Source organism: Gobio gobio (assembly GCF_949357685.1).
Source record: "Gobio gobio genome assembly, chromosome: 1".
In the NCBI taxonomy this organism is placed as follows: Eukaryota; Metazoa; Chordata; class Actinopteri; order Cypriniformes; family Gobionidae; genus Gobio; species Gobio gobio.
In genome coordinates this window covers 55,568,303-55,593,931 of record NC_137097.1, presented here as the reverse complement: position 1 = coordinate 55,593,931, position 25,629 = coordinate 55,568,303, and the positions used below count along the sequence as shown (strand labels likewise).

General features: G+C 38.1%; 2 protein-coding genes across 10 annotated transcripts in view; both read right to left on the bottom strand.

Moving 5' to 3' along the window:
- Positions 1-2,542: 2,542 nt before the first annotated feature.
- smarce1 (SWI/SNF related BAF chromatin remodeling complex subunit E1) lies at positions 2,543-15,466 on the bottom strand. Of its 9 annotated transcripts, none has more exons than XM_079835460.1 (11): positions 15,399-15,465; positions 14,503-14,555; positions 14,158-14,201; positions 12,699-12,797; positions 11,826-11,918; positions 11,198-11,329; positions 10,931-11,102; positions 4,031-4,203; positions 3,844-3,945; positions 3,502-3,733; positions 2,543-3,412 (listed from the first exon to the last, which is right to left on the bottom strand). In XM_079835460.1, exons 2-11 carry the CDS (start codon positions 14,507-14,509, stop codon positions 3,195-3,197), a joined length of 1,272 nt encoding a protein of 423 aa, XP_079691586.1. In that variant the 5' UTR covers positions 14,510-14,555; positions 15,399-15,465; the 3' UTR covers positions 2,543-3,194. The 9 variants fall into 9 exon arrangements, with proteins under 9 accessions (XP_079691586.1, XP_079691588.1, XP_079691590.1 ...); XM_079835462.1 differs by having other exon boundaries at positions 11,838-11,918; XM_079835464.1 differs by having other exon boundaries at positions 11,838-11,918; positions 14,698-15,421.
- Positions 15,467-16,108: 642 nt separating this feature from the next.
- ca10b (carbonic anhydrase Xb) overlaps positions 16,109-25,629 on the bottom strand; it is a 34,475-nt gene continuing 24,954 nt past the window's right edge. Inside the window, exons 5-9 of the mRNA XM_079823571.1 lie at positions 24,969-25,064; positions 20,117-20,189; positions 19,517-19,671; positions 17,289-17,460; positions 16,109-17,078 (exon numbers count right to left, since the gene is read on the bottom strand). Of these exons, the coding sequence (XP_079679697.1) occupies positions 17,056-17,078; positions 17,289-17,460; positions 19,517-19,671; positions 20,117-20,189; positions 24,969-25,064 (519 nt within the window). The 3' untranslated portion in view covers positions 16,109-17,055. The remainder of the gene's footprint in view (positions 17,079-17,288; positions 17,461-19,516; positions 19,672-20,116; positions 20,190-24,968; positions 25,065-25,629) is intronic.

The window sequence follows — 25,629 nt, the reverse complement described above, 5'->3', positions numbered from 1 at the left end:
TCTTTTATGTCCCTTGGAAGAAGAAAAAAATTGACTGGAGTTTGAAACAACATTTTTGAGTGCTTTTACTCTTTAAATCTGTTTTAAAATATTTGAAGTGATGTTGTAAAATTCATCTGTTGGAGTTAAAATAGCTTATTTGAGCTTCTAGAGCTGTTATGAGGTTCTGTGTTGTGAAGTCTACGTTATTTCCTCTTAGTTGACACTGTCTTTTCCTGTGTTAAAGCAGTCAGGGGAAACCGTTAAATGCACAACCGCATGTGAAATGGGCAGAAATGCTACCTAGAACTGCGTAGTTTAATGGTTGTACGGGAGATATAGTGTTTAAGGTCACAGAGATCACCTGTGAGTAGTGATGCCCACAAGCTAACAGCATCTAGAGCAGCTTACCTGCTCTGCGCCCACTACGCTTTTCGCTGGCAGCCGCCCACGCACACACATCATGCCTACATGCGCTGAAATCCTGAGATTTGCAGTCTTCTTTGTGAGTTTGTGCATTATGTGAGAGAGGTTCTTCAAGACTGGAACCTAATACACCTATTGATGTAGTTTCTTTGTAAAATGTATTTGATTTTCAAGCACATCCATCATTGCAAAATCTTTCATGTTTTTGTCAGCAGAACAAAATTCAACAAGATAAAATACCGCCACCTACTGTTGGAATATTTGTTAAACATATGCTCCTAAAGGTACAGGGCACTTAAAAATGCAAAATCCTGATATATTTACTCACCCTCACGTTGTTACAAAACGGAATGAGTTTTTGTATAACATAAAATAAGATAATTTAAGAAATGGCTGGGGTCAATGAAAGTCAGTCATCTCCAAAATTGTTCTTCCTATGTTCCACAGAAGAAAGTCATACACATTTGGAACGACATGAGGGCGTGTAAATGACTGAATTTTTCAGTTTAAACGATTGTGCTTTACCTACACTAGCACATTACTGCACTAGTTTACATAATTGAAAATTATATTTTTCATTGATACAGGCCTATTGTTCCTAAAAATGTCTTGTAACCTTTTCTAGAGCCTGATCTCTGCCTCTCTGTGACGCTTTGGAGTTAAATGGAATAATAATGAGTGTCTTTCTTCCTATGGTTGCTATGGGGATGCCTTTACATAATGATAAATATAGGTTGATCAGATCCTTTAATACACTTGGGATTTTTGTTCTTCTAGATGAAGAGCACACGCAAAATCTCCAAAGAACAAGGCAATTTGGAATTGTTCGTTCAGATATATTATGTGTTCGTTACAGTACTTGTCTTCAAATGTCTTCATGGTCAGCATTTAAAATGGATGCAACTTTCCTCTGAAAAATAGATACAATAATACAAAACCTAAACCGAAAATCAGACAATACAGGTGTCTGGAACAAATGTAAAGGTATGCTTTTTCACTGAATAAAAAATATATATATATTACTGCTTTTAAATAGATTTAGCTAAAGAGGGGGTTACGTTAGAAGGGTTTTGAATTAGATTTTGATTTCAAACACTTTGTATATCAATTAGTCGGTACAAAATCTGGAAAACTTCACTTAAAGGGTTAGTTCACCCAAAAATGAAAATTCTGTCATTAATTACTTACTCTCATGTCGTTCGATACCCGTAAGACCTCCGTTCATCTTCAGAACACAAATTTAGATATTAAGTTGAAATCTGATGGCTCAGAAAGGCCTCCATTGGCACAATGTTCTTTACACTCTCAAGACCCATTAAAGGTTCTAATTACGTTGTTACAAAGTCCATCTCACTACAGTAGTTCTACAATAACTTTATGAAGCGACGAGAATAGTTTTTGTGCGCAAAAAAAAACTAAATACTGACTTGTATAGTGATGACCGATTTCAAAACAATGCATCATGAAGCTTCAAAGGGTTTTGAATCAGCGAGTCGAATCATGATTCGGATCGCGTGTCAAACTGCTGAAATCACGTGACTTTGGCGATTCAAACTGCTGAATCGACTCACAACGCTTCAAAGCTTCACGATGCATTGTTTTGAAATCTGTCATCACTATATACGTACTATACTATGTCGTTATTTAGTTTTTTTTGCGCACAAAAACTATTCCCGTCGCTTTATAAAGTTATTGTAGAACCACTGTAGTGAGATGGACTTTGTAATGACGTCTTTAGTACCTTTTAAGGGTCTTGAACGTGTACAGTGTATTGTGCCAATGGAGGCCTTTCTGAGCCATCGGATTTCAACTAAAATATCTTCATTTGTGTTCCGAAGATGAACGGAGGTCTTAAGGGGGTTGAACGACATGAGGGTAAGTAATCGTTGACAGAATTCTCATTTTTGGGTGAACTAACACTTTAAAGTGATATATGAAACATGAAAAGCAGCATTTGTAGCAGCGGTTGAAATACTGTGAATTACATTGCACACAACCTAACCAGAGACCTGAACCAGTATTCTGCTTTTAAAAATATTAAAATCTAAGTGATAATAAAAAAAAACATTGGCTTTAAAACCTGAACACAACAACCAATTGCCAAAACCATAAACCAGCAGACAAAAGGGAGCAGATGTTTAAAACAGACATAGAAATCACTTTATTGAGGGAATACCTTCCAACAATACAAAACAATAATCCAGAGGCTTAATGTAATACCATTTCATGAAGATACCAACAGAACAATGTCCCTCCGCTATGTGCGGTCAATCTGGAAAATCATGACTGTTAGCATGGCAAAAAAAAAAAAGAGCAAGGATGAGAGAAAAAAGATAGCACAAAAAAAAAATCCACAGACTACTTAAACTATGAAAGGATGAAACAAACATATACCATAAAATATTTGCCACAGGTAGATAAAAACAAGCATTTGGTGACTGTAGGATGCAAGCGTCACATTTTATTCAACATTTGCCCAAGTTACTTCCACTTTAGAATGATAAAACAGCTTTTGTAATGGCCAAGAAGCTCTAAAGTACTCAAGTGGGCTTGTCACATGAGGGTCAGTGTGTCAGATCAAGTAAAGAAGTGGAAAGCCAATTAAGATTCTGCTGTCCTTACAAAACATTTCATTGTGGAATATTATGGGGAAAAAGTAAAAATCTTCACTGTTCTCACTCACTGTACTGGCAGGTCATAGGATTAAATGACACATCCTAAAGGACATATGACTCTACACAGAGTGAAGTGAGACTTGGTTAATGAACACGTAGATTAAGAGGGTGGGGTTATTGTGTCTGGGTGGGCACCCGCTCCTCAGGAGTGTTATCTGAGGCCTGGGGTTCCGCTGGGGGTCCGGAGCTGCTTTCAGAAGGAGCGGTGCTGTCGCTGGTGCCCTCATCTGTAGCGCCCTCTGCAGGCTCAGGCTGGGCTGGTTTCTCTCCCGCTGCAGCCGGGGTGCCTTGCTCAGCCTCCTGAGATCCTTCAGAAGCTTCAGCCAGAGTTTCTGCAGGACAGATACCACAAAGGTCAGTCAAACATCTTTTATTTTTGTTCTATATTTAAAGTTAGAGAAAAGAATGGTGCAGTTCTTACCCGTCTCCATCGGGGTGGACTTGTCTTCATCCTTGGTCTCGCTGGTGGAGGTTTGTTCTGTGTTGGCATTGGCCTGGACCCCGGCTGGCTGTTGCTCTTCTTGAGCAGCTTTCTCCACCTGCTCTGCAGCTTCCCGCTCTCTCTCCTCCGCCCTCCGGCGAGCCGCCTCCTCTGCGGCCGCCATTTCGGCTGCCAGCTTTTCCATGTCCACCTCCACTTTCAGACTGCACAGCTAAATAACCAAAACACAAACTGCACATCAATCACTGACAGTGCGTTTGGCATTTGAGCTCAGGCTAAACAGAAGGGCTATTAGTTCACCGATCAAACGGAATTTCACACCCGTTTGAGCTCAGTATTGAAGGAGTCCGTGCTCTCCAGGAACCTCCTCTTCTTATCCTGATGTCGGTCCTCGATTTGAAGCAGCTCTGCTTCAAGCTTCCTCTGTTTAGAAGCAAAATAAAACCAGGATGATTAAATCAGGTGAGTAGCAGTCTTGTGTTTGATGTCTTTAGCATGCCCGACCTACCTGGTGCACCATGAGGGACTGGACTTGACGTTTGAGGACTTGCATGCGAGCGGTGGTCACCACTGAGCGAACATCAGGCACCACGACCTCACTCAGGATGTCGCTGATGAGCCGGTGGTTCCTCTGGAAACGAGCTGCTGCTGTATGCTTCATGGAGAAACCGTCGTCATAGTCTAAGAGACATTTCATATTTGGATCAATCAATAGGGAACGACTTTAGTGCAAGAGTTTCAGAACATCCTTTTAAACTTTAGGCCCATTTGGATGGTACTTTTCTCAGTAAAGTATTATCTGTAAAAGAAAATCTGAATGGCTCTACCATTTAAAACTCTTGGGCCCGTATTCATAAAGAATCTTAATGCAAAGAGTAGCTCCTAGTGACAAAATTCTAAGAAAATTCTTAGAAATGTGGGCGTTTACTCTTAATATTAACTAAAAAATCCTAGTAAAGAAAAAAGTAATTAACAAAGCATCTTAACCCTTAAAAGAGGTCTTAAGATCAAATTTGTTAGGAGCACGGACAAGGATTTTTAAGAGGCTTAAGAGTTTCTTTAGCAGCAGAGAAAATGGCAGAAAGAGGAAGAGGGAGAAGAAATGTGTTGCAGACAATGGATGACAGTGACTTAAGACGCTATAGATTAGATCGTGCAGGGATCATGAGACATGCCAGCAATCAGTGTAATTGGAAAGAGTGGAACAATGTTTATAATTCTAAGCCAATCAAATACCTTATAGAAAATTAACAGCATGGTAAATAATGAAAGGATTTATATACATAATGTCTGTGTGTGTGTGTGTGTGTGTGTGTGAGTGAGAGAAAACGGTAAAATAGGACAATTTGCGCTTGTGATTTCAAAGTGAAGGCTTAGAATAGACCCTATACTTAAAAGCACTCCATTTTTCCCCTTTTTGGACAACCAGCCAATCACAGTCTTCAAAAGACGGTGTCATACGTAGCAACGGGGTCAACCCCGCCTCTTCACGAAGATAAAAGTTTTCGTATTTTCCTTGCTCAGAGTTGCTCTCAGATCGGTCCCGAATAGCTCTTAAGCTAAGACTCCTACGTAAAAGTTTTTAAGCTAAATTAGGAGTTTTCTGAGAGGACTATTAGAATCTTTATGAATATGGGCCTTGGACGGCAAGAGTTTTTTAATGACATGTTATGCCATTATAACGGCCCATTTTAACTGGAGTATAAATTCAGTTGGTAATACAGCCTGAAATGACAGGAATGTATCCTACAAAAAGTAGGATGAAAATTCGACATACAGGAGAGAAAAAGAATTGAATTCGACTGTAAATAAATCATAATTAGCATGTGAATGTGGCGTTTTACTAGATTGTATCAGAGGGGCAGTCACTTTTACTGTTGTAAGAATTTGTGGAAGATTCGGTTTCAAAGCGAAATTCTAATTGGGAACCTGCAAAGGATTAGTTGTTGTTTTTCCATTGAGAATAATAATGAACCCACCATTCAAGCAATTGCCGCCCCTGATTTGGCGCGGACAGGACAGTGTCATCTTATGACAAACAGTGTCATTCGTAATTGGTTCAGTTTTTCGCCGTCAGTCGCAGAACAAACAATACCCCGCTGCAAAGTGTGTTTGATGTTTGAACGTAACCGCGCTATTCATTTGAGCTGCCCGGACAGCGCAGCGTGAGCTCACACACGGGCCAATCTCGATCACGTGACACAGTTACTACAGGGTTTTTCCTGGGTCAAAAATGGTCTTCGGTGTTGGCTGACAGACATGGCCATCCACTCACACACATACACACACAGTAAAAAGTACCCTACCCACGTGATCTGCGAGCGTAATACTGACGATACATTTTTAAAATGCAAAGAAACGGTTAGTAATTTTGCTCATCTTATTTTGATATCTCATTATGTATGATCTCTTACATCAATTTATTTTGTTCCCCCTTTTTTACACTATTAACAGATAATTGTTTTAGTATATAATCATATCAATATTAAAAAGTAGCATTAAAAATGAACAAAGACCAATTTTCAGCCATATACAATTTAATAAAATTATCAGCTAGTTAACAACAACTTTGTTCTGGTTTCATCTCACTCCAGTCTATAAATGATTTTAGGCCATTTAATTTACTACACATTGTCAACAGAAACAAGATGACATAGGCCTACTGTGGATAATTTAAACTAATTCTTACTAACCACTCTTGCTAAATTGGGTAAGCACACTTGTGTTCTCATTTCAGAGGTGTTCTGAGCAGGGCTTAAAAACGGAAAAAAATATCAATCGGTTTACTCCGAAAAGAATCGATATTATAGCGTTTCCGTTTTTGCGTTCCTCAATAAACATTACTGTTCCGAAAACTGTTTGATTTGAAAAAATACTGGTTAATAAACGTCATTTTAATTTAGCCTATACAAATATGTATATAGACTTATTTTTCACTCAATAATAATATTAATAATAATAATAATAATAATAATAATAATAATAATAAGCATGGTAATTAAACTTAAATATTTATTTCATAACATTTTTAAAACCACAACAGAAATACATGCATTAATTACAAAGCATAAACAGCGGACCTGTTTTAATGGAGCGTTAGACAATCGAAAGTGGCCCTCTTATGCCTAATTCTTTTCAGAAGAGTGATAACATTCTTTGTACATAACTTTTTTTCAACACGACTTGTTTTAAAAATTGCATGAATAAAGAATAAATAAACTGGATAACCATTGCTCTTTTAATGCACCGTCAACTGGTAATTTCAAAGCAAACACTGCGCAACACGTCCTTGCATCACATAATCAAATTCAGTCAGCTAATAAAGCTTGATCATTTAATGCAATATAACATACCATTTAATACGAAGCATCAACCGTCTATATAGAAAACATTGACCTGTTCTCTATTGGCAATCTGAAAGACTATAGGAAAAATGTTTGATAGATGCTAACCTACTTGGATAGGCTTAAACGGAATCCATAAACTAGCCGAAATCAGTCTATTTGAGCTTAAAGTCCGTACTGCTTATTTAAACGTTCGAAAAAGAATGTCCTCCAATACCTGCACATTCAATGTAGACCTCAGCAGGCAAAGAAATGTACTTGAGGCATGAAAATGCGCGCTCTACACTGACTTGCGTACCGGTAGATTCATAGATGATGGTGCGCGGGCATTTCACTCACGCTTGATCCGTCAACGTCACATGCTGTACTACTCAATTCATGATTGGTCACTGCCAAATTAAAATATTAAAAAAACGATAAAATAACGTTATTAACCGGTTAATGGCCATTTCAAATTAACGTTTCTGTTCAGAACGATTCAAATTGATTTTGATTTCGTTTTTGTTCCTCTTAAAATTGTTCGTTTCCGGTTTTCGTTCCTTGAACCGGTTCAGAGCCCTGGTTCTGAGTAAATTATTAAACTGATTCGTGGGTTCAGTGTTGGGCAGATCCGATGTTTTAACCAGTCGTTAAAATGATTTGGTTCAAAGGAGTCATTTGGTTGCGAATCGGACATTAGCAGATGCGTTGTGTGTGAATCCCGTCTATTAGAACATCGCGAAAGAACACACAGAAAACACTTCATAACTGGATATAATTTCCCGTTTACTGAAAGTATGTTTTATGTCAGCTGGTCAGAGAAGAGAAGTCAACGTTTTTTGAGCGCAATTCACAGCCAGCGGTAATTCAAGGAAAAAAAAAAAATGTCCGAATGGGTCATGTACAACATTGATTCGGTCTTCCAACCTTTTGATTAATATGTGAAATATGAGCGAGCTAAGACGGTGCTTGTTTTGAAGACCCAGAGAGTGCGCACATGGGAGGAGCTCTGATCGCGCTCTCTATCACTCAGTTACAAGCGCAGGAGTCATCTATTCTACATCACTCATAAATCACAGTAACTCATCAAATTAGGCTTTGGCGGAACAAAAATTAATTTTGGCGGCCGCCAAAATTTCAATGCAGGAAAAACCCTGTACTACACAGCGCTGGGAGATCCAGTGAAAAAGCATTTAAATTCACCACAGAATTAATAACATGGCTACTGCTAGATCTAGTGGAAGCGTTTGGCACAGAATTTGGTTATAAACCACAGTTATCAGATCAAACAGCGCTGATGTGGAAAACAGGAGAAACGTTTAGACAACATGAGCGAAGATCAGGGGTTTCAGTCCCAAATCACCAACATTCATCATGATTTACTGTAGTAACGCCTCATGGATATAATGTTGTCATTATTCATCTAAGGGTTCGTTCAACCTTTTGAGATTGAAATTCAAGCATTTTTCAAGAGCTTCACACTTTATCCAGCACTTCAAAGCTCTAAATATTATTATCAAATTTTAATGTTATTTTTTTAATGCGATGATTTGTAAAACTAAAAGTGTAAAGGGGTATTGTGAAAGAATAGTCGAATGTTTTTTTAGTTTTATTTTAAACGTGTACACCACTTTGTGGCAGACAAGTAGCCTGACAAGCCAGAACCACATCAAGATGTTGAGTTTGGGAACTCACCATTGGCAGGGCTCAATCCGAGGGGCGGGATAAACGGTTGTCTTTCAAATTCCCTCTGCACGCAATAGGATAGCGCTACAACCAACCAGAGCACCGAAGAAGGTGAAGCGGAGCTAGTTGATAGAATAAACTTTCACCGTATCCAGTCGGCAAAACTCCGAACACATCTTCCTTTGTTAAGAATGACTTCAGTGCTGTTCTGTTCTTTTCTCAAAGAAAAGCTTAACTCCAAGACTTCCAGAGTCGTGGCCAAAGCCAATTCGAAAGACCGCTGTTCGCCAGCTTCTTTGTTTACAAGTAGCACGCGAAACCGCGGCAACTCTGCCGTCATTATGTTAAGCCTGCCCACTGACTCTAAACACAATGTGATTGGCCTGACCAGAGTTTGGTTTTTCCAGCTGGGAAGCCAACAGAGAGTTAATAAACTGGCTGCAAATTAGATTTGCTGCCGCTAGGGTGCGTCTAGATTTCTAGGCTAGCAAACAAGCACTTATTTAAGGGCGTTTTCACACCTGAAAGTCCGCACCAAGGTCCGAACCGAAGTTCATGTTTTGATACTTTTTATATATTCGGTTAGTTTTGGTTTGGTTTCACATTGCAATCATGCGAGCGGACTAAAGAACTTTACATGACGCACTTGCGTCCACTCGTCATCATCGATGTGGGCGGCATCTGGACATTGATTGGTTTGTAAAAGGACGTGCGTCTGACGTCAGCGTCTTTGACAAGTTGAATGAACGGTCGCATATCGTTGCCACTATTGAACAGTGCGCATTGCTTGACAATTTTTTTATTCGTTACGCTTAAAAGTGGACATTTCAAGCTTTATATACACATATTTCTCATGTTTGTGAGGCAAGTTGCCTGCTGAGTTTCGGTTTATTTGAGACCCGCTCCAGTTCATGTGTAAAGCATGTGATCGCTCCCGTGATTATTGTCTGCTATAGACTATTTGCTTCTTATTTATTAAATCCAGGCAATTATCTGATTAAACTTTGATTAAAATTAAGACACAATTTATACAAAACGAAATTCCCATTAAAGAAATGCTTTCTAAGCAAAATCATACAAAATTTCGTTCAAAATTATTTCTGACTTTCTGTCTACTGACATATTGCGCATATTTTCACTTTTCATAATCAATGTAGCCTAGATTGAATTTAAAAATAACGTTATAATATTTAAACATAAACAGGAACTTCCTGTAAATGGTCTGAAAGTCCGAACCATACAGAAAATGCTTTCACACTAGAAACGAACCGAACATTTGTTCAGTTTGATCCGGACCGAGACTACCTCTTTTCGTCGGACCAAATTTCGTCTGTTTGGTCCGGACCGTGGTACGGGGGAGGTTTCACACCTGCAATTTTTATTCGGACCAAACTGAAAAGTCCGAAAATCCGGACCAAACAAGGTAGGTGTGAAAACGCCCTAAAAACACATTAACTGACCACTATAACCAGTAGATGGTGGCAGAGGAACACTTATTGACCTATTAGCCATTTCCACTCCCTGATATATGGACAAAAGTAGGAAGACACAGTCTCATGAAAAACTAAACTTTTTTGAACACATTGTGACTAAATTACCAAGAAAACAAGTAAGAGCGCTCCTTTGATAATCATTGAAGCTGTTGGTCACATCAGTGTGATACTATAAAATAACAATGGTAACCTATATTTAATAAGAGCCGAATACTGAAATTTTCCCTATATTTTTTTGCACATTAGTGTTGTTAATAAAAGTTAATTTTATCTGCACATCAATTCATAAACCTTTGATATGTATATTGTATATAGCAAAAGATATGGTGCCCATATATACTGTGGAATAGCCAGGGTTTATTCACATGCTGAAAGTTTTGGACCCCAGGTAGGTGCTTCCAAGCCGCAAATATTTTACATAAATAAATTGTTCAAAACAAGTTATAACTTTATTTTGTTTGTCATCTGCAGATGGATTTTAAGTAGGAGAGAAAAAAAAATTGTAAATCTGATTATGTGTGAAAAAATCTGGATTTTTTTTTAGGACATATCACCCAGCGCTAGTTGACTTAATATTATATAGATTACATTATGTATTTTAGCAGTGATGTTCAATATGATTACTTGCTTTTGATACGTTATTTGAACAAATTATAATTGCCTTATTGTTATTTTATGCATTTTAAGTCATTTTCGAGACTATTGTTCACCATTGGTCTATTTTTATTACCAAAAAATTAAAAATCTGATTGCTTGATTACCAAAGTAATCATTAGAGACAGCCCGAAAAATAATAGCAACTTTAACAAAGCACACAGCATAGTTTAAAAATATACAATTCAAACTGAGAGGACAGTCTCAGCAATATTCACATAAATCACTGTGCCATCAAGACGTCAATCTCACCATCAGGGTCCTCAGCGGGCTGGATGCTCATATAGGGTTCGCCCTTGTCTAGGCGCGACTGTCTCTGCCGACTCTCTTCTTCTAGAGCAGCTTCAGCGCGGTTCTTAGCGTTGACGTACGCCAGGTAAGCTGGAGAGTTGTGGTAGGCTTTCAAAGAGTCATTGTACTCGATCTGCGGGGAAAGAAATTGCTAAGTGCCTGTAACGATTTCCCAGGAATCGTTATCAAATAAATCTCAAAGTTAGGGCAAAAAGGCCAGGAACAAACCTTCTCAGCCTCGTATTCATTTAAATAGTCCTGTTTTTCCTCATCAGTGAGGTCCCTCCACATGCCGCCGATGATCTTGCCAATCTCCCATAGCTTCAGGTCAGGATTAGAGGCTTTAACTTGGTCCCAAACCTATGAAAGACAAGTGTCAGTAAAGCGTCGACACGGAGCGGTCTGGGTTCCGGGACGGAGAGGGTTGCATTTTCCCAAAAGGATAGAGAGAAAGTGCACCAATTTTTGTCTACCTTTCTGTCCAAAATTAAAGGATGAATGCAGAGCAGGAGAGAAAAATAAGAGTAATTGATCTGAACATGTCGTTTAGATTTTGAAGTATCTATTATAGATTTAAGCAGCACTGAAAGCCCTAACTGCTTTTTGTTCTTAATTTAAAACACTTTGCTCACAACAGAAAGGAAATGGAGCAGAGCTTATAGTCTCAAATGAGTAGATCAGAAAAGATGTCAGCTTCCCAGCCTTGTTGAACAGAAGAAAGCAATGAAGCGATGTTGGGCTCTACCATCTGAAGGGGCAGAGTCAGGCCACTGACTGCCCCTCAGCCTTCGAGATGATCGCAGAAGCGCTCTCCTCAATTTACAAGCAGTAAAAGCAGACACCGTGGGTGTCTTACCTTCCTGCTTACCTTCCGGCTATACCGCATGTAGGGCATCAGCGGCTTGTCGGGCGGTTTGGGCGGCTTAGGAACGGTGATCCCTGAGGAGTTCTGTGGGAAAGGGAAAAAGGCCCACACGGGGCATTAGAGATCTCAAAGGGCACACGTGGTCATCACAGAAAACATAGAACTGTCATAATGGAGCACTATGGAGAGAAAGGGACAGGAGGCAGAAAGCACAACTGAAAGAAACAATGACGACATGAAGCGCTTCGCAAAGGGAGCGGGAGACGTACCTGAACGGAAAACGAAATACAGCACGTTAACATTACGCCGACAAGGCCATGCATTACGCTCTTTTGGACACAAAGCAACTTTTACAGCCGAAAAATTATTCTGCAGAGGTTTGGATGAAACCAGCCAACAGCTAAAATGCCTCAAGCTTGCTAAGAAGTCATGCCACGTTGCGGAGTTTGGCACGGGCATCTAAAGCCATGCGAGCGGACGGCCGTTGGCTCTCGTGCATGATGAAGTGATAGGATGGCCGACAGGGGAGAGGGGGAACAGTTCTGAGAAGCAATCACTCTGAAGCCACAACTCATTCTGCGTCAATCACACCCATCCAGACATTACAGAGAGTGACTGCTTGACAGAAGCATGAGGATTATGGAAGCTACTAGTTAAGAGCTACACAACTACCCAAGACTCGACTCTACTACCCGACAGACACCTTCAACTCTATGAAACTGTACAGAGTCTGTACAGTGTAAGAGCAAAGCATTTCACTATTTCATATTCAGGCCATGTAAGTTAGCTTTAGTGTCCTCTCGTCTGGGCTTTTAGTCCCTCGGCTGTCGCTAGGGCCCTAGTTGGCACCGGTCGAACCATTACCCTGTTGTTCCCGCCGGGGTTCCCTCCCAGCCTGTAGTTGTTGTAGGCCAGATGGCTGTATGGGTTGTACCCCACAAACCCAGGGGTGGTGGGCATTTGCTGATGGAGACAAATGAGACAAAACACGAATGAGAAATGACACAAACAAGGGAGGAAGGGACAAAAAAAATGAAAAGGAGAACCTGCTTTCGTTTTCTGTCATGATTTGCATAAAACATGCAAAAAGCAGCAATCTTTGATAGCAGCACAACCCTGCCATTACTCTACATCCATTTGTAGCAAAGCCACAGGCACTATGGGTGGTGGTGGTGGTTGCTGGACGCAGTGACGTTCAAAAGGGCTTTGATAATTTTAAGGATTCAGATCAGGAGTATTTGAGCCAAATCTCATGGTGGCGTACAATCTGAATAATGGCTTTCTAACCTTTCAGGAATAACAGTTCTGGGACACTAAATGTAATTAACAGCGGATCAAATATTTCAACCACACGGGATTCAAGTTTTCCAAGGATGCACGTGGAGCAACGCATCAATGCTAAATTACTGTTAATGGTTCTCAGTGACTATTTTAATGTACAACGATTAAATATGCGAAAGCCTCAAAGCACAAGAGGAGGCTCGCACACTTTATGCTCCAAACGTAGTGTTTAATGAATAACTTTTCACGAGTCTAGACAGTCATTAGGGCTCCACGATATATATATACAGTACATATAAAATCGACATTGTGATATGGCTTAGTGCAATTATTAAATTGTAAAGGCAGCGATTTAATTAAATATGTGCACTGTAAGTTTCAGAACAGAGCACAGCACTGTTTATACTGTGCTAACGCTGAGCCGCTCTGAGAGAGAGAATCATGAGCTGCACGTGTGTAAATGAACAGTGCCACGCTTCACTCGGAAACCCCCAGCGCATATTTATTTGCCAGAAAAACAACAAATTAAAAGCTTGACGGTTTGACATTTAAAAATGTAGAAATTAAGACATAACTAGTAGTATTGAAATTTATACTATATCATTATTCTAATACTTTTCTATTTTACACCATGACAGTATTTTCACAATACAAAATATTTATTAAATCACAATAATAATTATTATTATTGTCATAGAAAGAATTAATCAAAAAAATTTTTTTAAGTCAACAAGCAAAAATATTCATATAGCAATTTATAAAATTGCAGAAAATAAAATATTCGTCATTTTTTACAATATCAGGCAGCCCTAATGGTTATTAATTATTATTTTTAAATACTGCTTTTGGAGTCTAAAGTAAGTGGTATCCTCAGCAACTTACGGATTGACAGAGCATTTTCTGTGCACAAAAATAATAAAAGCCACCCCTTGTGATACTGTGACCTTCCCACAATCCTCTCATCTCTTAGGAACCTAAGGTATTGGTTTGGGTGATGGAGGGGAGGGGCCATATGGATGATTGGCATGTTCTGGATACTTACCGTTGTGGGGGCTGGGGTGGGGGCAGGGGTATAGGGTGGCCGCTCTGTTAGAGGAAGAGAAGGCAGGGGAAAAAAATTAATTGACTTCATTGAAATTAATTAAAAGTTATTCACCAGTGGTAAAGCCTACTTATTCGTCACATCTGCATTAGTTCAATGTGCGAATTGCACCACAAATGTTATTGTCGATTACATCTATAAGATAAGCACACCCATATTTACACTTTATTTAGAGAAAGCTGTAATACCAAATAAAGAAATGTTGAAGCATCTTTAATAAAGTCATTTCTGAAGATCTGATAAAGATGGGTGGGCTTTAACCAATCAATTGAAATGTTCTCTTACTTGACATCTTGTTTGTAGGATTGAGGATATCAGGCTATCCCCATCATTTGGTTCTGCAATAGGGCAAAAACTTATTAGACGAATAGGCATGCTTTCAATGTGTGCAAAAACATGATCAACTTGCTCGTGCTGCAAACATCATTTCAACCTGCTTTTTGATTAAATATGTTTGGTTTAAAACAACAATGCACCCACCTGGCTTAAATGTGAAATTCGAAGACATTGTTTGATTGAACAGCCCACTCTGTCTGTGTGTGAGCGTGTGTATAAAGAGGTGGATTTAATAGGAATTAAATAAAATGAGTTTATGGACCTCAGGCCTGTACTGGATGAGGATAAATGGCGCACACAATGAGGCGAGTGGGCTTGCAGCTCGCCAAGAGGTTTATTTATTGATGAACGTAATACAATAACAGCTACAAGGAAGGAAAATAAAGGTTATTCACACGAAATGTAACGTAAAGGTGTTGTACTTGGCGGGCTAGAAGCATCCCGAGGACATGAACACACGAACGGTGGAGATGCTAACACGAAAAACAATGAATGAAACTGGCTAACGCTAGCTGAATAGCATAACAGTAAAATGTCATATGAAAAACAAATTCATATTCGCATTTCAGGAAGAAAATGTATTTAGCGTTATTTGGATTGTGTATAGCTTTTTCAAAAATTCTCTTAATCTTTGATAATTTGTAAACACAACCCGGTGTTATAGAAACAGCATTAGCTAGCGGGTTAAAACTAAAGTCCGACAAACGTTTAAGATATGAAAATCGTGATACGTATAAAAACTGCATTTTAAAACAGGCATGTTTGTTATATTACACCACAGATAATAAGTTGTTAGCTGAAACCAGTAATTTGTAATAAAACGCACAACGTTAACGAACACTCACCCCAGCTTCTTTGTTCCCTCAATGGAGCTCCGCCAGGATGTGACACATTTTGAGCTGCATCTGACCTGATTTTCCAGCACATTTCTGCCCTCTAGTGGCCACAATCTAATACTCGACGAAGTCTGACCACCAGACGCCAGGAGGAGAGAGAATTGTGGGCTCAAAAACTGCCTATTATGTTTGATTTAGCACCAAAATCTGCCCAGTTTAGACTGATATAACAAACAAAACTTCCCAGTTTAGTACTGTTCAAAAGTTTGGGGTCAGGAGGACTAGGAAATGAATACGTGTTGTATTCAGCAATGATGCATTACATAACATTGATCTAAAGTGGCAGTATTCAGTTATTATAAGGTTACAAAAGATTTCTATTTTAAATAAATTATGTTCTTGTGAACTTTAGTCAACAAAGAACCCTGAATATTAAGAAGCAATGTTTGAACACTTAATCAGCATTTTAGAATTATTTCTGAAGGATGATGATCCTTTGCCATCACATTAATAAATAAAAAAACAGGAATTTTAAATCATTACAATATTTCACAATATTATGTTTTTTAAACATATTTTTTTATCAAAGAAATGTAACCTTAGTGAGCATAAGAAACTTCTTTCAAGAACATTAAAGTATTTTACCAACCCCAAACTTTTGAACAACGGTGCATATATCAGCAAAAACGGCAGGTTTTTAGCAGTAAAAACAATTTGACCAATTTTAACATTTTATTCTCTTTTAAATTTCTCATATTTGTACATTTATGATTGAGACATAGATATCACATAACTGAATCTTAAGTGTAAATAAGCACTGATTGGCATGACGTATAATCTCACAGTTTAGAATATACATTTATATTTACTGCAAAATGTACATAAAGATTATATTTAAAGATGAACCATAGTATGGAAAATAAGACATTTGAAAATGCAATGCTTATTTCATTAAAGCCAACAAAATAAGGCGGGTTTTGTTACTAAATCTGCCAGATTGGTCTGTTCTCTGTTACACACTTAATTATTACATATTTTGTCACTAAATGTTCATTAAATCCATTACATAACATGACTGAAACCTTCCCTTCTGAGCACCATGTCAACGTATTTTATAAATCACCAATATTCAGACTCGATTATGCTTTATTTTGACTGGCAATCCATTAGCATCAACGTTGCAGCTCTGTGATACGCCAGATTCAAAAATGTCATTAAAAAAGTAAAGAGAAATATTCACCACCTCAAAGATTTATTGGGCAGATATAACTCAATTCATGTAGCACTGTAAACACTTACGTAGAGAAGGCAACATGCTCCAAATAGACCAAGATATAGGCTTGAGATCCTTTTGTTTGCCTGGTGTCAAAGTAAAGTTTCACTCCCTGTGCATAGAGCAAAGGTATTTTTTCATTCGCTGCAATGAGTCTTGAATGCACCTGCAGTCCGGGTGCAAAAAAACAAGAGCAGACAACAGTTCTTCTAGAGTGAGCCGAAGAGCCAGTGTCACTGAGAACAAGTCCTGTCTGACTGAAATGGTTTTCAATGTCTTTGATATACATATATAGTGTTATAAACATGTAAACAAGTATAAAAGTAATTTCATATATTTTTTATTGAAGAGTATGTATCCCATCTTCCACTGTCCGTTGGACACGTCAAGCCTTTATTTCAGGAGCCATTCATTCACTGAAAAGAGAAGCAGAGAATGTGCTGTCAGATAACTTTCTTTGTGAAGCATAACGCTTATTCACAAAGACAAATGTTTAATTTCCATCTGTTACAAGAGCAATGATCGTAAGTGCCTATTTAGAGTGCTCAGTTTTATTGAACGGCGCATGCATGCAGCAGCATGTTTACGACACAGAGCCTGCAATTGATGTGGAGTGTGACACAGACCTCTGTATTGCGGCCTCAGCACACGGTTGTTAGGACAGTCCCGTCTCTGACTGAAGTTGATGTTGGTGCGGATACAGCGTTGGTGCAGTGTCTGGGTCGGCCGCATGTTGTCACCCATGCTGAGAAAGATCTGAGACGGCTGGTTTTGACTGAGGAGACGAAGAGACTGCATCTGAAGAGATATTGGAAAGGTGATTAAGTGGTAATCTGGGTTATATTTAATAATATCATATAATATCATATAATATATTCAGAAAGGATGCAGTAAATTGATCAAAAGTGAAAGTGAATTCAATTTCTATTTATCAGAGAATCATGAAAAAAGTATCGTTGTTTGCACCAAAATATTAAGCAGCACAACTGTTTTCAACATTGATGATGTTAATAATAATGTTTCTTGAGCAGCAAAAATCATTAGAATTATTTCTGAAGGATCATGTGACACTGAAGACTGGAGTAATTGCAATTACTTTTCATAATATTATGGGTTTTTACTGTATTAATAGTAATAATAATAATTCGTTACATTTACAGGTGCTGGTCATATAATTAGAATATCATCAAAAAGTTGATGTATTTCACTAATTCTATTCAAAAAGTGATACTTGTATATTATATTAATTCATTACACACAGATTGATATATTTTAAATGTTTTTTATTTTTTTTATTTTGATGATTATAACAGACAACTAAGGAAAATCTCAATTTCAGTATCTCATAAAATTTGAATATTACTTAAGACCAATACAAAGAAAGGATTTTTAGAAATCTTGGCCAACTGAAAAGTATGAACATGAAAAGTGTGAGCATGTACAGCACTCAATACTTAGTTAAGGCTCCTTTTGCCTGAATAACTGCAGCAATGCGGCGTGGCATGGAGTCGATCAGTCTGTGGCACTGCTCAGTTGTTATGAGAGCCCAGGTTGCTCTGATAGTGGCCTTCAGGTCTTCTGCATTGTTGGGTCTGGCATATCGCATCTTCCTCTTCACAATACCCCATAGATTTTCTATGGGGTCAAGGTCAGGCCAGTTTGCTGGCCAATTAAGAACAGGGATACCATGGTCCTTAAACCAGGTACTGGTTGCTTTGGCTCTGTGTGCAGGTGCCGAGTCCTGTTGGAAAATTAAATCTGCATCTCCATAAAGTTGGTCAGCAGTAGGAAGCATGAGGTGCTCAAAAAATTCCTGGTATACGGCTGCGTTGACCTTGGATCTCAGGAAACACAGTGGACACCAGCAGATGACATGGCACCCCAAACCATCACTGACTGTGGAAACTTTACACTGGACCTCAAGCAACGTGGATTGTGTGCCTCTCCTCTCTTCCTCCAGACTCTGGGACCCTGATTTCCAAAGGAAATGCAAAATTTACTTTCATCAGAGAACATAACTCCGGACCACTTTTTTTCCTTTTTGTCTTTGGCACAGGCGAGACGCTTCTGACGCTGTCTGTTGTTCAAGAGTGGCTTGACACAAGGAATGCGACAGCTGAAACCCATGTCTTGCATACGTCTGTGCGTAGTGGTTCTTGAAGCACTGACTCCAGCTCCAGTCCACTCTTTGTGAATCTCCCCCACATTTTTGAATGGGTTTTGTTTCACAATCCTCTCCAGGGTGCGGTTATCCCTATTGCTTGTACACTTTTTTCTACCGCATCTTTTCCTTCCCTTCGCCTCTCTATTAATGTGCTTGGATACAGAGCTCTGTGAACAGCCAGCCTTTTTTGCAATGACCTTTTGTGTCTTGTCCTCCTTGTGCAAGGTGTCAATGGTCGTCTTTTGGACAACTGTCATGTCAGCAGTCTTCCCCATGATTGTGTAGCCTACAGAACTAGACTGAGAGACCATTTAAAGGCCTTTGCAGGTGTTTTGAGTTCATTAGCTGATTAGAGTGTGGCACCAGGTGTCTTCAATATTGAACCTTTTCACAATATTCTAATTCTCTGAGATACTGAATTTGGGATTTTCCTTAGTTGTCTGTTATAATCATCAAAATTAAAATAAATAAACGTTTGAAATATATCAGTCTGTGTGTAACGAATGAATATAATATGCAAGTTTCACTTTTTGAATGGAATTAGTTAAATAAATCAACTTTTTGATGATATTCTAATTATATGACCAGCACCTGTATATTGCACTTTTCTGGGTACTCAAAGCGAATATATAATATAATATAATATAATATAATAAGCAGAGAAAATTGTCAGAGTTTCAAACATTTCACCTCTATCTGTGAGATGTAAATTGGCCTATTCATTAATATCCAGGTGGCTGTCTCAAGGCACGGTGGAATAGTTATCGACCCTTCATATGTGATAAAACGGGAGGTTTCGGGATACAGCTCCTCAATATCGAGCCCCATCAGTAAGTATGCATCATCTGAAAAGACATAGTATAAAACAGGCGATGGGCTGAGATCAATCACACACACGCTTACAATAAAACATTCAAAGGATTTCATCACTCCAAAATGTCTAGATACTTTCCTACAGGACAATACAGGATATTATCATATCGCTATTATTATTTTGTTCAGATGGCAATGCTGAGAGAATAAAATATCACTTCTTATCCAAGACCACCAGGTGGTAATACAAAGCCATGTTTGTTTTTCCTGTCTTTTTTCATTAAGAGTTATGAAGGTCTATGACACATTTCAGACTGTGAAAACCATTCGATTTAATAATACTGTTGGAGGCAGTTTTCAGTCAAATGTTAATACAATTATTATGATTTTAAATTTAATGCTAATAAAAAAAAACAGCTTTAAAAGTTAAAAAGTGCACTCCCGGCTCCACTGACATTAATAACAAAGGGCACTTACGTTTATATGTAATCCTTGTAATGGTCTCTCTGTTCAGCATACGGTTTAGAAATAAATTAGTAGGCTCTGAAATCTGAAGAGTCAGATATCAAAGAAAACATTATTTAAAACCAGATTTCTGCAACTTTTTCTGATGAAAAGGCAGAGTTTCATAAAAACATGGTGTTCAGTACATTAATCACAAATGACATGAGCGTTAACTTACTGCTGAGATATTTCATTACGGCTTCACCATATCACAAGCATAATCAATAATAGTCTAGTAGAATTTATTCTAGGGGCATCTGGATGTGTTTTTTCCATGTACTGAAGATGAATGGCTTTCATCCATGTGCCTTCATTAGTAGCAGAATGGTGGAGATTCCCCGACATCACGATCACTGCGAAGCGGGATGAAAGTGAACGGGGTGGAGTTGGAGGGGGCTGCAATACTGCAACACCTTCATCTGAACTGTGGCAGTTCTGCCCTAATTTACACAGAAGTCACGATTCAAACCATCAGGGAGGCGATTCCTGCTGCAATCTGTGAGTCTTATGTCATGCTGTGTGATGAGGTTAAATGCCAGGGAATCTCCACCATTATCTCACTTAAGTTTGGAGGACAAAAGTGGTTAATAAACAGAAATCAACACAAGACTGAATGGCTTTTTTGATATGAATTCATTTACAAAATGTTTATGTAAAACATGACATTTCACGTCTTAAAGGGGTCATGAAATACATAGATTTTTTAAATTATTTTAATGTTCCTATTGGTTCACTTATGACAGGGGTCTCCAAACTCGGTCCTGGAGAGCCACTGTCCTGCAGAGTTTAATTCCAGCCCCATATAAACACACCTGAACCAGCTAAGTTCGGGTGTTTTAATTGGGGTTGGAGCTAAACTCTGCAGGACAGTGGCTCTCCAGGACCGAGTTTGGAGACCCCTGTCATAAGTGAACCAATAGGAACATTAAAATAATTAAAAAAATCTATGTATTTCATACCTCTGACTTATGAAGTTAAAGTTTTTTGCACAAAAAAACAACAAATACATGTGCGCAAAAACTGAACACACATCTGTATACTGTGTCCAGTGTAGACAGCATCAGTGGTTATAATGGGTTATATTTGCTTTCAACGCAACGCTCACATGGCAAATGTTAGTCGTTAAGCAACCGAACGCCAGTGGGCGGGGCCTATGATGCGATGATGAACATCTATTCGTCTATAGCCCTATTCGGACGGTAATTGTTTCTTGTGGGGCCGTAAGGTATTTTCATCATTTCCGAATTACCAAACCGTTTTTTGACAAACACCAAGGTCGTGTGGTAATTTATTTGCCATCCGAATCCACATCTCTGAGTTTTCAAGAATACATCACTTCAAAATTCACGGTTTATATCCTTTTTGACCCCTGCAGAGCACCGTACGGTTATGCGTCGTTGTAATTTGGATGCATTTTAAAGATCTATTACTGAAATGCTGGCAAGTATTTACAAGAGCAATATATTTCATCACCGCTCAAAAAAATAATAATCAGAAAAGCACGTAAACATTTGAAGTGGGCTGTTATAAAGGCAGCAATTATATATGTTAAAATAACCAAACAGCATTATGTTTACCTCATAAGAGGCTGTATTAACTTATTTCCACTCATTTCCATGTGGAATAAAATTACGTCCTTTATTTTGAGGAAAAAATACAAGACAGAAAAACATTTTAACTGTAATGTGTACTGTACTGAATAAGATATTTTACATAAATTTGCTTTACATATAGTCCACATGACAAAAAAATGGCTGAATTTATTAAAATGACCCCGATCAAAAGTTTATGAACCATTGATTCTCAGTGCTGTGTCGTTCCCTGGATGATCCACGGCTGTTTTTTTGTTTTGTGATGGTTGTTCATGAGTCCCTTGTATGTCATGAGCAGTTAAACTGCCCAATGTTCTTCAGAAAAATCCTCCAGGTCCTGCACTTTCTTCAGTTTTCCAGCATCTTTTGCATAATTGAACCCTCTCCAGCAATGACTGTATGATTTTGAGATCCATCTTTTCACATTGAGGACTATTTAGGGACTCAAACACAACTATTAAAAAAGGTTGAAACATTCACTGATGCTCCAGAAGGAAACACGATGCATTAAGGGGGTGAAAACGTTTGAACAGGATGAAGTATATATATTATTTTTATAAATAGTCCTCACCCCCCGCCTCTTAATGCATCATGTTTCCTTCTGGAGCATCAGTGACTGTTTCAACCTTTTTTAAGAGTTGTGTTTGAGTCCCTCAATGGTCCTCAGTGTGAAAAGATGGATCTTAAAATCATACGGTCATTGCTGGAGAGGGTTCAGACTTGAAAAAGATGCGTGAAAACTGAAGAATTTGCAAGACCTGGAGTTTTCTGAAGAACATTGGGCAGTTTAACTGCTCAGGACAAACAAGGCACTAATGAACAACATCACAAAACAAAAAAACAGCCGTGGATCATCCAGGGAACGACACACACAATGGCGCAAAAAGCGGGTATGCGCTATATGCGGCACCTTGGGAGCGCCAAAGCGATGGTATGAAAAAAAAATTTTTTTGGGGTGGTATTTTCTATATGTAGCTGCTGTTATGCGTTTCTAAATAATTTCTGTATTTCCTCAATATTATATAACATTTTAGAGGACTGACAGGCGCCCTCATAAGATTCGATAATAGAATTTTGGATAATAATGGAATATCGCGAGTGGGCGTGCCTGGCGCCGGTGGCAAGCCAAAGTGTTCATATAGGCTACGCTTGGGCGGGCGTCTGATTGTGCATTGACACATCAAATGTGTGCGATTTGACAGCAAAATGCGTGTCCTTGACGCATGATTTACCACAAAAAAACATGCATTCTTAAAGGGATAGTTCACCCAAAAATGAAAATTAGCCCATAATTTACTCACCCTCAAGTCCTCGACGCGCGCTATGAGTCGGACAAAACGCACGTTATTAACATGTAGGCTAAACAGGTAAACCAAACAGGCAGTGCAAACTTGTGTTTGAAGTATACAAACAGACTAAAGAACGTGCTCTTTCCTTGGTGTTCTCAAAATTGCTTGCTTACTTTTTAGGGCACACCTCTTATAAAGTAAAGTTACGTATTGTTGACCATCTTTTTAAGTAATTACACTATTTACCACGATACACTATGGCTGTTATAGAATTAAATGAAATCAGTATCAACAAAATCCATCTTACCATATATCAAAATACACTTACACTATAATTACAATTGCCTAAATAATGTAATGAGATTTTTAGATTTAGGTTATGATTTATGTCAAAACTTGCTCCACCACCGTGAATAAATCACTGTCTTAATGCACGAGTTTGATCATTGAGGTGGCATGCAAATGTATTGTTACGGACTTCCACGTGACAAACAATTACCGTCCGAATAGGGCTTACGTCTTTCTCTGAAGGCAGTCATATACAAATGTTTCACATATGCCGCAATATCAAAACAAGCCATTTTTGGAGCTTGATTAAATAAATGCCTTGTTTATAAAGAGGAGGACATTAACCAATAAAACCTTCAGGTTTTTTAATGGTACAAAGACCTCTTATATGTCATGACCCCAAATGTAATATCTGCCATCATTATAACATTTAAATATAATTAAATATTTTTATATTAAGAACTTCCAGGAACACAAGTCATGCATCTCAGTGCAGCTTTAAGCATAGGTGACCACTTCTTTAGTAAAAAATAAGCCTACTCTGAAAAAATGGATTAATGGTTTCATCCCATTCCCCCTTTTCCCAGCATGCACTGGGGCATGATTAATTAATATAGTTTGACCACTTGCCAGTTTTATTTACACTGCTGTTGTTAATTTTGTAATCATGCATGTGAAGTCAAACAGAAGTCCAACCCATTACTCTCCATGACAAGTATAAATGTCTCATAAAAACATAATATTGAACAATTTCACAGAGCTCTTTTTAAGTTATGACTTCATAAACCTTCTTATTTTTTTAAACATTGTTAACATAGGAATAGTAAGTAAATAAAAAAACTACAATTATCAAGTAGTTTTTTCTTCATGGATATTTTTCCACGATTACTTGATGAATCAGAATCTTTTGCAGTGCACTTTGCAAGCACAGAATACATATGACAAGGCAATACGGATTAATAATGAAGTGGTGACTTTGAATAAAACAATAAAAAGCTTTTAGTGGTTATATTCTATCCTGGCAGTCAATTAGAAAATCTTTTTCTGGCCTGGTGCGCATTTTTGCCCAATAGAATAGTTATCAGAAAAGTATTCATTTTCTTTTGCGCCCATCAAAAACGATTATTGTCAGTGAGTATTGTCATATGTTTTAAATCATTTAGATTCATAAATGAATTATATTTAGGAATTACATATCAAACGAAATAGCTTGTTCCCTTGAAGCAACATGAGCAACATGGATGCATAATGAATGTGGTGGATATGAAACAATGGGGGCCGAATACTGCAGTCAGATTTTTATATTTGCTTAACATTTGAGAAAAAAAAAAAAACGGATTAAAAAGTAGGTCTAAGAGCAAATTCTATTAGATGAAGAGCTTGATGTTAACATGCTTCCATGTTAAGTTTTAAGTATTCATTAACACTAAAATTGCTTTAATAATAGGGCATGCAAAATTTCAATGAATAAAATTACTTCATTGAATAATGCTTAAAAATAACAAACCATTACATTCAAGTTATAACTTTTATGGCTTGTTGATTCATGTACATTAATATTTGACCTAATCTGTTAAGTGTACTGTATAATGTTTGAAGTTTAAGACTAATTAACGAATTGTCTCTTTTCCGCTGTATACATTTAAAGCAACAAACCTTCATGAAGATAGAAACAACTGCAATTCCATTAGGACTCCTGGCGGCATCACTGTAATTTAAATATAAATCCTGATTATAATGGATGAGTTGCACCTGTGAAAAGAAAAAAAGAAGTGTGACTTCCAGTAAAACACTAACAAACACCTGCTAGCTAAAAGTGTGCACGGAGCCAAACCATTGTGACTGTACGACTCGCTGCACTCTACTTTTTTAAAACAGCCATAATCCATAACATATGCCCATAAAGGATGTGTATATAACAGCATAACTCCATTAACTTCCTTTATGTCAGCTTGTAATCTCGTGTGACACTGTAATGAGGGTCAGTACATTAATCCGTATAAATATTTTGCTGTGTGTTGTGTATAAATTGTTAATGAATTGTTAATGGGAACATTATGAAGCTCCTTTATGCTCCTCAATTCTACTTTATCGTTCTTTCAGCGGAGCTCAATGAAAGCAGAGAGATGAAAGCCAGGAAATCTGCTGCTTAATTTTCAGTGGCTCAAAATTGCATTGGAACTCATTAGAAAATATGCTTCAGTCATCAGTTATAATGAGCGTGCTTGTCAGCTTCAAAATGAAGTTGTTGGAAAGCTGCTACCCATATAACCTCATTTGGATTAGAAAAATGAAGAGAAGCTGCTGACTTCAGTGA

What these genes read in the sequence shown, in the direction of transcription:
- smarce1 (XM_079835461.1), bottom strand. An exon ending in ACCCCGGCGGGAACAACAGG is followed by an intron (nt 11,919 to 12,698) that starts GTAATGGTTCGA and finishes CCTTTCCCACAG; the next exon opens with AACTCCTCAGGGATCACCGT. An exon ending in TCAATACTGAGCTCAAACGG is followed by an intron (nt 3,734 to 3,843) that starts GTGTGAAATTCC and finishes TTGGTTATTTAG; the next exon opens with CTGTGCAGTCTGAAAGTGGA.